This window comes from Montipora capricornis, chromosome 6 (assembly GCF_036669925.1).
Source record: "Montipora capricornis isolate CH-2021 chromosome 6, ASM3666992v2, whole genome shotgun sequence".
Classification (NCBI taxonomy): Eukaryota; Metazoa; Cnidaria; class Anthozoa; order Scleractinia; family Acroporidae; genus Montipora; species Montipora capricornis.
Genome location: NC_090888.1, coordinates 63,786,602 through 63,797,799, shown reverse-complemented (window position 1 = coordinate 63,797,799; position 11,198 = coordinate 63,786,602). Strand labels below are relative to the sequence as shown.

The following is an 11,198-nucleotide window of genomic DNA, read 5'->3' as shown; positions in this document are numbered from 1 at the left end:
AAAATTGCTTTTTACTTTTTTCGCGACATTAGGGAGATTAAGCACGAGAAACGGCAAACGGTGGGTTGCTGCTTGTCATAAAAGTATGAAAATTATGTTATTCTAACTCGTCTCTCTCTTTTGAAAAGTTAGTTCTGCGTCATACATATATGTTATTTGCCAGGTGGGAGGTCCTTATTGGGAAAAATTTGCAAGAGGTCTCGAGTATGTGAGGGTCTATTATACTCTGGCGGTCTGGCGGTTTTAAGCCAATTTTGATTGTCGGTCTACGGTTTCAGTCGTATTTTTGTGGCTGTCAGTACAGTCAAGACATTACTGCGTGGTGGCGGGAAATCGTAACTTTATCACGCGGTTTTCGGTTTTTGCGTTTCTGATTGCGGTTTTTCTAAAAGAAGACGGAGAGGCCGCTTTGAATCTTTTCCCTAAACAAAAGTTTCCCCTGCCAGAAGGTACGATCCAGTTTCAGCGAAAATGTCTATGATGAAACCCCTTCCTGCTATATGAAAGAAACCCGCCAGTTGAAAGGGTGACGCTGCACCGAGAGGATATACACGACGATTCTTTCAGACGCTCTTCCTCAGCCTGTTGAATCAAACTCTGACCGAATGAGCAAATTGTATTTGTCTCAGAACAAAGTGCCGACAGCTGTTCCACAGCCATGATGAACCGCAGTTAGCTTCTGAACCTCTTTTTCTCGTTGGATACCGATCTCGGTTTGGAAGGACGATCCGTCTCAATGAAAGATTTATACAATGCAAGACCATCGAGGATTATAGCTTCACTTGATTTCATATCCGCAGTTCATATATGATCCATTACAAACACATTAAATCAATTGTTAGAGACGAACATCACCGAAAAGAGCCTGGAAATTTCAAGGATGGATTTTTTCAAGCTTTCTTTTCTCTACTATCCTAGTGGTGTTCATTGCGTTTGAAGGTAAAGGTTCTCGTGCAGTTCAAATACACCCGCAGTACTTTAATACTTGTATTCGTATTTATATATTTCCATGGCGCCTTCAATTTTACTAGTAGATGAAACGACACCATAGCCTTACTAAGAACTTACATTTTGACTCGCGAGAGTGCAAATGCATAACCCACCGAGGGAACAAAATTAGTGTTAGGAAGAAGAAGAAGTTGACGCATTGACGCTCCCAGGGGAGATCTACAAAGCGCTGATTGGTTCATAGGTAACCTGCAGGTGATTTCCAGATGACAGTTTCTTTTAAAAGGGAAAGGAATGTGTGGCTCGTTTCAGCAGACGCTCCTGGGGGAGAAACGCGTGATGAATCCCTAAAGAGAGTCTGCGTGGGAGGATATCTAGCCATTAGAGTCATTAGAAACTAAAGTGGTTGATCTTCTATTAAAAACAAGGAAGTTTTTATGGACGCTTACTCTTTTAATAACATGGGCGTCAAATTACTCCTTATTTTTGGCTCGAAATTTCTGCGTTAATTTATGATTTCACATGTGAAATTACGAAGTTGCCATGGCAACTTCTCCAACAGTGGCAAAACGGCGTCTTATGAATGTAATTTGTCATCCATTATATTAATAGCTTATGACATGGTCTACTCTACTCGTGAAATTAGGGAATAATTTCACGCGCGTTTTGTCCAAAATCAAATAATTTCCCGAGCCTTTATATTCCCTAATTTCACTCGTCGCCATGTGATTATCGATACAAATGGAACAAAATTACAAGGCGCAAAAATGAAGCACGTTTGAGGGAACATTTGTATTGTAGCGAAAAATCGACAGCGATAATTATTTCTAGCCAAATAGGCGACAGATGGGTTGAAAAATGAGCGACAAAGCGACATCAGAATCCCCCTTGGAAGATCTTGGAAGACGTCTTCCAAGAGATGCCGTCATGCAAGGGTATTTTTTTTGTCATATTCGTCACGTGAGGATCATTTCAAGAGTGACGTTATGCGGCACGCATGTGTAATCCACAATAAACATGGCGGACCGTTTGGAGCACTTTTATGTACCATTGTGGTTGTTCCTGTTTTGTCTGGTTTACACTAATGCAAATCTTCCAACAAAATGCACTGTAACTGTGGAGAATACACGATACCAAATCACTAATTGGTAAGAATTTTGAAGCAAATAAACTCGAGCTTCAACAAGTTCCCATCTGATACGAAACCAGCTGACTTGCTGCTGAGTGTAACAGTTTCACGTTTGGGTTAAGCGGAAAATCGTGGTCAACGTAACCCTTAGTGCGAAATACGTTTTCTTTTGCAGGGATTGGAAGATTATCAATAGCAGTACTGTTTATTTTATCAACTTGTGCAAGTCTGTCGACAATCCTCGTTGTGATGGCAGTTCGGTGTGCACAGTCAATGGCGATAACGGAGAAAATCTTGGCTCCTTAAATCATAAAGTCTTCAATGCTACAAATGGAGGGGCAGGCTTCAGCATTGGGTATAATGGTGGACCATGTGTAGGGAAAGGTCCTGAAGCTAAAACTTGGAAGACAAGGATCTTTATGAAATGTGGAAAGTTCCTGGTAAATAATTAGTTGTTTATTATGTTCACTGTTTAGCAACATCAAGGTCCACTCAAAAACTGTCCCATTTAACCGTTTACCTTCCCTGATAGTGAGGCTACTCGAATTTCCAGGTAAATTGGCCAAAAATCACCATGGATTTCTTCTCACTTAACAGTCTTGGACAAAACTCGTTGGGAAAATGTGACGCTCTAATTTGTCTGTGTGATAAAGAGATTAAATCTTCCCACTTTCCCCCCTCCCCCTATTCCAATGTTGTTTTAAAAAACGACTAAAGGCTTGCACAGTATTTTGCATCACATTATCAACATTGGTATTGGATGGGGGGGGGGGGGGGGTGGGGAGGGGGAAGGACTAATATATTTTGTGAGTTTATGCCAAATGATGCTTAAGCTAGAATTTTTCCCAAGAGTTTTGTCCAAGATTGTATAATTCATGTTTTCATGAATATAATCAACTTGAAAGAGTATCAATGACCATGGGCAATTTAAAATGTAGATCTTGTGGGAGTCTCTATACTGGTGTACACTGTAGTTTGAATGTCACTGGACTGCTGCATGCAGGTTTTGAGGACAAAAAGGTACCTTAACGTTTGTTAGCAAATGAAGACAATTGCGTGTATTACAGTTCTGAAGGTTGTTGATGACCCGCACTTATTGTAGTCGCTTAGATATGGATTGGTTGCAAGGCTATGTGCATGATTTTCATTCAAGGGAATTCAAAGAAACTTTCTCCCCACAGAGAGAGGCTGCAAATGCAATAAGTAGTATTTATCTGACTGTGCGGTGGCAAGCACTTCATTTAAATTATCAAATCCCGAAGGAACATCAACAGGAAATCCCGCCAGGTTCCAGATGTTTTGCATCTCTTACCTTAGGATAAGTTTTTAACCGTGGTCTATGCTACAGGGAAGATGCAATGAAAACAATAGATGGTCATTGTTTTGTCCAAGACTTGCTCGTTATTCGTCGTTAATCATTGAAATGACTACATTTTCTTCTGTTAATCATGCCAACTGCCTTAAATCATCGTTTTGGGTTAATTCTGTTGTGAAATTGCAAACCATGAAGGTGATTCCACCAAAAATTGAGACAATTATGTTATTTATTGTTTAAATTGTGTTACACGCATTCACTGTTAGTAATGCAACTATGTCTCCATGACCATGCAACATGAAAAAGTTCTCTGTTTCTCTCAAGGACACAACACATATTTACAGTTGGTATTTGGTATGCTCCTTGATTTCTTTTAAATACAATCTCGTCAATACGCCCTGTCATAGACGCATACAGTATGCATTTGAACTTCGTATGATGACTCCTTGTTGCCAAAGACTCAGCTTACTTGGACGTCTTCTGGTGTGTTTCTCTTCCCTCAAAAGGTGTTTTTTAATTCTACAAACAGACGATTTTTAAACGTTGCACTTTTCGATGATCTTTCGCATTAAAAATGTCCTTATTGCGTGCTAAGAAGGCAATATATGTCGTTTTTTTCTGGCTCTATAATGGCAATAAAAACCATGGTAGTCACTTGCTACTTGCTGATTAAGCACTGTTCGCCATTGTTAAGTCCCAAAAAATTGGCTTTCATTACATATATTATCCCATAATTGAAAATGACAATAGCTCAAATTAAGCAGCATGTACATGTAATGTGGTAATATTTGGTACAAAGGATTACCGGGTATGTGGACAAATGAATCTGCTGTAAATTTTTCCCATTTTGGTATACTGGTATCCTGTATTTGCAATCTTGGACAAAACTCTTTGGAAAAATGTGACACTCTAATTTGCCTGTGTGATAAAGATTAAATTTTTCCTGTACTTCCCCCCTCCCCCCATTCCAATGTTGTTTTAAAAAACGACCAATGGCTTACACAGTATTTTCCATCACATTATCAACATTGGTATTGGGGTGGGGGGGGGAGGGGGGAAGGACCAATATATTTTGTGAGTGCATGCCAAATGATGCTAAAGCTAGAATTTTTCCAAATGATGCTAAAGCTAGAATTTTTCCCAAGGGTTTTGTACAAGATTGTAGCTAATCGTACAATTATTAACAAGTGCAGAAATGATACACCCCCAGAAGCAGAAGGTATACATGTACACGGTATGCAGTGTTTACCGCCAAAGATCAGCGTCTGGTTCAGAACAACTGAAGAAACCTTGCTTGGTTATTAGAACTGTATCACCGCAGTCGACCCTGAAAAGTGTACTACCTTCCTCCTCCAAGGGTGTATCATTTCTGCACTTATTAATTTAATCTAATTTAAGAGAGGAAGATGCTAATTGTGATAAGAAAACTTTTTATTGTTAATGACAAGCTGAGGAGAGGTCTGCTTTCCAAGGCAAAACAATTGTTATGGAAGTCAACATTATATTTTGTAATCCAATCTGACTTGTGTACAATTTGAACTGTCATTTTTAATAATTTATTCAGGGGGCACCTCAACTTGTGGATGTCATAGTGAGTGAAAAAACCTGTATTGCAGTATTTGAGTTTGTGACAAAAGAGGTCTGCAAGGGTGCGAATGCTGAACCAGAGATACCTTGTTCGTTGTATGGTCGTGATAACAAACTTAGAGATCTTACGCCATTAATCAGTCTCACCGGTAAGCAGCTAACTATCCACTGCTACTTTTAGTTTGCCATTCCCTCAGTATTTCCAGGGGCAACATCTTTAAGACTACTGGTATGTCCATGTAACATATACAAGAAATTATGAGTGGCAGATAGATCTGTATCACATTTACAAACTCGAGGTGGAGCCAAAAACTATGAATGTGCAAATATTGTATATGACTTATTGTGTCAACATTTAAGTGGTAATGTACACTAGGTATTTTGGTTATTCAAGATGTGCAAAAAGCAATGCAAAAAGAGTTGAGACACTCACTGTTATATGTAATAATGGTACAATGCGTGTCATTCAAGTCAGCGCATCCCTAACCCCTCCTTCCCCCCAAACAAAGTTGTTTCCATCTTGACTCGGTATTCAAACTAAAGGTTAAGGGTATCAACATTGAAAAAGGTGGAAAGGGAAGGAGGGGCATTAGGACTTTCTTTAGATGTGAAGAAGGATTTTAAGAAAGAAGAGGTGAATTTTCGGTTCAGTGTCTCAACCTTTTTGCAACTGCTTGTAAGATCATCACGTTAACCTCTCATGAATTAAAACTTCATATTTTGGACTAAAAAATTCAGAAAGTTTGGTTAAAGAAAGGTTTTGAATTATCTATTCATAATTTATTGTTTTGCCCATCAAAGTCTGAAGCGTAATTAATAATATTATGCAAACACAGTCGCCTTTGTTTGTCGTCATGGAGAAATAACGGGTGTTGACACAATTTAAAAAAATTCTAAAAAATTCATGGATTCTTAGTTCTTTTTTAGCCAAATTTGGTGGAAATATTGGTTAATAGAATTTAACAAAAAATTGTACTTACATTGTACAGTTATCTTTCGGAAAAGTCCTCGATTTTTATGCTGAACCTTTTTAAAACTGAAAATCCTATGCCTTTACAATGAGATGTTATAAGCCACATTGCTTTAAATACTGGTGATTAATTTAGTCCAGAAAAGTTAATGAGTTTCATAGGTCAACCAAATGCAAATGAGATAAATAACCCGGTACTCCTCGTTTAGGCTTGGCTAAATCTATATATTAAGGTTAGTTAAAGAAGAGTTCAGAATTCTCAGTCAGGGGTAAATAACTTGTAGTACTGGTAGCCAGTGAAAACAAATGCAATTTAATAACTTTGTGACATTGACAAATCAGAAATTTAAGACACAAACCAACTTTTTAAAGACATGTTTTTGCATTACTCATGCTGTCATCAGTTTACTTTAATATACAGACCTTTCTCTCTTTATGTTACAATAAATTGTTATTAAATAGGTTGCTTACAAAAAACAAAAAAAGTATTACTATTTTGTAACTGCACATTTACATGTGTAGCTCTGGCTTTAAACGTGAAATATAGATACATGTAGCTTCTTTCAACTTATTGTACGGTAATAGTTACCAAAATTTTAAATTTTAACGTTCTCCAATTATAAAGTAGATAAGAGAGAAAGGTATGTAGATTAAATCAAACTGATGATAAAAAGTTGGTTTGTGTGTATTACAATGTAAATTCATTCAGATGCAATTTCATCTTGAGAAGTTGACTCCCAATGCTGTAGTAACTCAACCCTTAAATTGAAATCTTGGCAAGCTTGAATCTCTAGAAGTCTAACCAATAAGTAATAAAACAAAAATTATTATAGAGAAAGTGGTCCAAAAATTAGAAGGGTGCCTGGGTTCTAGACAATACTGGCCAAAACTGGTGGGGACACCCTCCTCTTCACCCCTTTTTTTTCGGTAAATTACTTGCAAGTTTATTCTCACCCAAAACTACAACCCTGCAAAGTTTCTCCAAACAATGTTAAGACACAAAGTTAGTACATTTTTTCAGATTTGTTTGACAGAGACTCAATATTGTTCAGTTGGGAAGGGGATATCCGTGGAATTGTGGTTTTCTTTGAAAACCTGCAAACTAAGACAAGTGTCTAAATGCTTGGTTCAGGATTGAAGATACTGGACAAAAATTAATGATCATTATGTAGTGGATAAATGCAGCTTACACTTTGGTCATTGGTGTGGATAAAGTGTACTACAATCATGTATGAAAGAATGATGGTGATTCCCTGGTCTCTAGGACTATCCCCTTGTAAGCAGTAGAGGCCACTAGGGTAGGAAAAACATGACTTTGTGAAGTTAGCCCATGGTTTTAGTTACTAGTACTGGTAGTCATCATTTAATTCTACAGTGCAGACCAGAAATAAGCATCCCAAAAAAAACGCTTGTGGAACGAGCATAAGAAAATTGTGCACATGCGTCTGTGTTTATAACACACACATGGAAAACGCGCCTTCATCAAAGATAATTAGTATGTATGAATTGGCCCATTATCTTTTCATTGTTTGGGTTTTTTTGTTAGTTTCAGCGCAACACAATAGCTGTCTCAACTGTAGTGAAGTGTTTGACAAAATTGCAACGCGCGTTTCCAAGTGAAATGCACTCGCTTCCACTTCATGTTTAATTTCTGACTTTTGAAAATTACTTTTGCTGCTCGCTGCATCAAAAAATAACATGATGAGGGGAATAATATTTCCCTGTGATTAAAACATTGAATGTACTGGGCCATTTTCCATTCGAAAGACATTATGCCGTACACACTACATGTACAGGAATTGAAGAACTTCTGAGTATTATTTTAAAAACCCAACCATTCTTCTTTCATCTCAGGTGGATATGAAGTGGCCTCTTCAATATCTGGGTTTGATTTTCACATAAATGTGTGCAGAGGAATAACTGCCAAACCCAATGGACACACTCGTGGTTGCCCAAAACACAGTGCGATGTGTAGAATTGATAAGAACCTGCAATTGGCAAAAGATATTGGTAATATCAGCCTGGCTAGCAATCTTACTTTGTCAAGTACTTCTGATGACATAATCCTCCTCTACAACTCGACTGAGAGACTGGGCTATTGCAAAGAACCTGCAGTGACCAAGATAACTTTTAAGTGCCCAAAGGATTCGGTAAGTTGTACACCACATTATTTCTGCACGATAGATTCAAGGCATGTCTCATTGTCAACAGTACATAATTTTGTTTTTGCCACTGGATTTGAAGCAATTTTAGGATATCCCAGTAGAGTTGCTTTCTTAGAGGAAATACATGCAATACAATGTATTTATTTATTTATTTATTAATCACCACAACAGTCTGTGGTGGGGGTCGCACAACACAGCGAGGCTCCAAATTAAGCGCACCCTTTTTTTTACCCTCCCAACCATAATATACATGTATGTACAACAGAAGACAGACCACAACACCTGGAACTACGTGCCGTACTCTTTGGGACAAGTGTGCGGGTTCTTTTACGTCCCACAGGATTATGAACATCATAATCCTGTAATAAAGTGTGCGGGTTCTTTTGTGTCCCACAGGATTATGAAATATCATGAAATGCAGTCACGTTAATACGATTGCCTAGTATGCTAATAATAATACACATGTACTTCATAATAATATTAGTCTTGATAGTAGCAGACAAGTAAAGAATTAAAAAAAAATGATGAAACCTTTGAGTTTGTAAAACATGTTTCGACAGAAACTTCTGCCATCCTCAGTTAGTAGAATTCATTTTCATACTATATTCTTCATTCCATTGTTACTATTTTCACATTAGCATTTTCTGTTTATTATAAATTCAGCTTCCATCGCCTTGTATATTCTACTAACGGTCGAAACATGTTAAATACAAACTCAAAGGTTTCATCCTTTTTTTTAAATTGTTAACTGGTACCTCTCCTTGAAAGAATGTACATTGTAGAAACAAGTCTCCAAGTGTCACAAGAGTGCTGCTGCTTTTCATGTCTTCAGGACTCTGTCTTCAGGCCCCAGCTGTCCGAAGGCTGGATAACTTTATTCAGTGGATAAGTTGCTGCTACTACGAAAACCACCGATCTGTGGAATGGGCGGAAAATTCATTTACATGTCTCTGCCCTGCCCACTTTCGCTTGTAAATTGTTCAAATTCTTAAGATGTATTAGCAGAACTGAGCGCATATTGAAGGCTCAGATATACTCATGGAAAAGCTCTTGGAGAACACTTGAGAATAAAGATTATACAAGACATTTTCAGAAAAGGGTGAGACTTCACCACAGGTTTCTTTGTGGGAGTTTTTTTTTGCAAATTATTTCCAAAGAAACAGAGATAAATTTTGAAAATGTGTTTTTCCATTGTTGTGGTCATTATTGTACACCTTAAACCTGTGGGAAAAAAATTTCATCAGTGTTTAATGAAAGTGGGCAGGGCAGTAACTCGGTAATTTGGGGCCCATTCCACAGATCGGTGCTTTTCATAGTATCCAGAGTGGAAATTTTACCTTGCATTTAACATTGAGTATGCACATTCAAGCAAATTCTTAACTCTTTGCACAGATTGAAACTGTTGGGTAGTGACTTATCCACTGGATAAAGTTATAATTATGGCCTTTGAACAATTGGGGGCGAGTACTCTCCTGAAGTTCAACTTCCATTTTTTTGAAGGTGGACAAAGGCCCAGTGTTGACAGTGGCTACGAACTGCTTATTTGAAGTCCTCTGGGAAACAGACTATGCATGTCCTCAGGCTGCTATCATGTCTAACAGCTCCTGTGTGCTACAAAATAAATACGTCAACTTCGACTTGAGGAAACTAACTGCTGAGCGGTTGTCATATTACCAAGTTCCTTACGAGGAGAAGGAAGGTGGCACAGTGACACGATATATGGTTTACATTAATGTTTGTAAATCACTTGTCTATTCTTGTGGAACCAGAGGTTTGTATTTGCTGCCATTTCACTGACGAGTAAACTTGCCTTTCCACTGAAGAAGTCAGAATTAAAATAATTGTTACAGTATCCGAAAGCCAGGTACATGTACTGTATACTGAATACTTGTGGAAAAGGGTGGAACATTCTGACAAGACACAACTAGTAGTAATCTCAGAATTATTAAGGTGTTTGGCTTTGGTACTGTATGTTACGAAATGAACTGTTTTTTGATCCAGTTATCTTCTGCTTTGCTAATATTGACATATTAAATCTGTATAAAGGAGTAAGAGTAACAAATTATTTCTTTTAAACTTTTCTTCCAGGAACCAATACCATGGCTTGTCAAGAAAAAGTCGATGGGAAAGTTAGGAAGTCATTAGGAGATATTAGAAAACAGACTCTGCAATATGCAGATAGGCAACTAACATTAATTTATCAACATGGAGATAAATGTAGCTCTGGACTCAATCGAACAACTATCATCATGTTTAAGTGTAGCCCCAATGAAGACCCAGGAAAACCTGTATTCAGCTTTGAAAATTACTGTTTTTACTATTTTGTTTGGAAAACAAAGTATGCCTGTCCACCAAGTCGTCGCACTGGCACAGATTGTCGTGTAGAGAGCCCTGCTGGCATCCGCTATGATCTCTCTGAGCTCGTAAGAGTGAAAAAGGAGCTAAATTGGATTGCTTTGGACGGAGAAAGCAGTAGCTCTGAAAAAAAGATTTTTATCAATGTCTGTGGGCAACTAACTCTACAAGAGGAAACAAAAGGATGCGATAGAGCTGCAGCCATTTGCATGATTGAAACGAAAACAAAAGAGGTTATTAGTTTGGGGAGTTACAATTTACCTCCTTCTTTGAATCAAGACAACTCCATTAAACTGCTGTATAATGAAGGCTCTGAGTGCAAAAAGGATAACACGGGAAAGAGTATTAAAAGGCAGTCAACCATCACGTTTGTGTGTCAACCTGGAGATTTGGAGAGTCCCCCTGTTCTAGTTGCACGTTCTGCAGATGACTGTAACTACGAGTTTCTCTGGAAATCAGGTACAGTTTTTCTTTTGGATCTCAGTACAATGAAAAAAAATAATACATGTAGATAGCAGTTCATTTTGTTGGGGCAATGTGTTTTGGTGAAAAGATGGAATGATTTTGACATGAGTGACAATGAAGTGTCTCAGGATCTTTCTACAGTTTGTAAGCTATTTCCAAATTATGTGACAGGCAGGGAATACAGTAGTTCCTTTATCTCCATCCTTTCTTCTAGCGTGCAAATCGCAGGTTGTCTATAATATGAATACATGTACATGTATTGAA

The 11,198-nt window shown here is 37.9% G+C and overlaps 1 protein-coding gene across 1 annotated transcript in view; it reads left to right on the top strand.

The window, feature by feature from the left end:
- Positions 1-1,955: 1,955 nt before the first annotated feature.
- Positions 1,956-11,198, top strand: part of LOC138052849 (cation-independent mannose-6-phosphate receptor-like) — an 85,377-nt gene continuing 76,134 nt past the window's right edge. The window contains exons 1-6 of the mRNA XM_068899435.1: positions 1,956-2,096; positions 2,253-2,517; positions 4,957-5,128; positions 7,804-8,099; positions 9,615-9,885; positions 10,203-10,928. Coding sequence (XP_068755536.1) covers positions 1,966-2,096; positions 2,253-2,517; positions 4,957-5,128; positions 7,804-8,099; positions 9,615-9,885; positions 10,203-10,928 — 1,861 coding nt within the window. The 5' untranslated portion in view covers positions 1,956-1,965. The remainder of the gene's footprint in view (positions 2,097-2,252; positions 2,518-4,956; positions 5,129-7,803; positions 8,100-9,614; positions 9,886-10,202; positions 10,929-11,198) is intronic.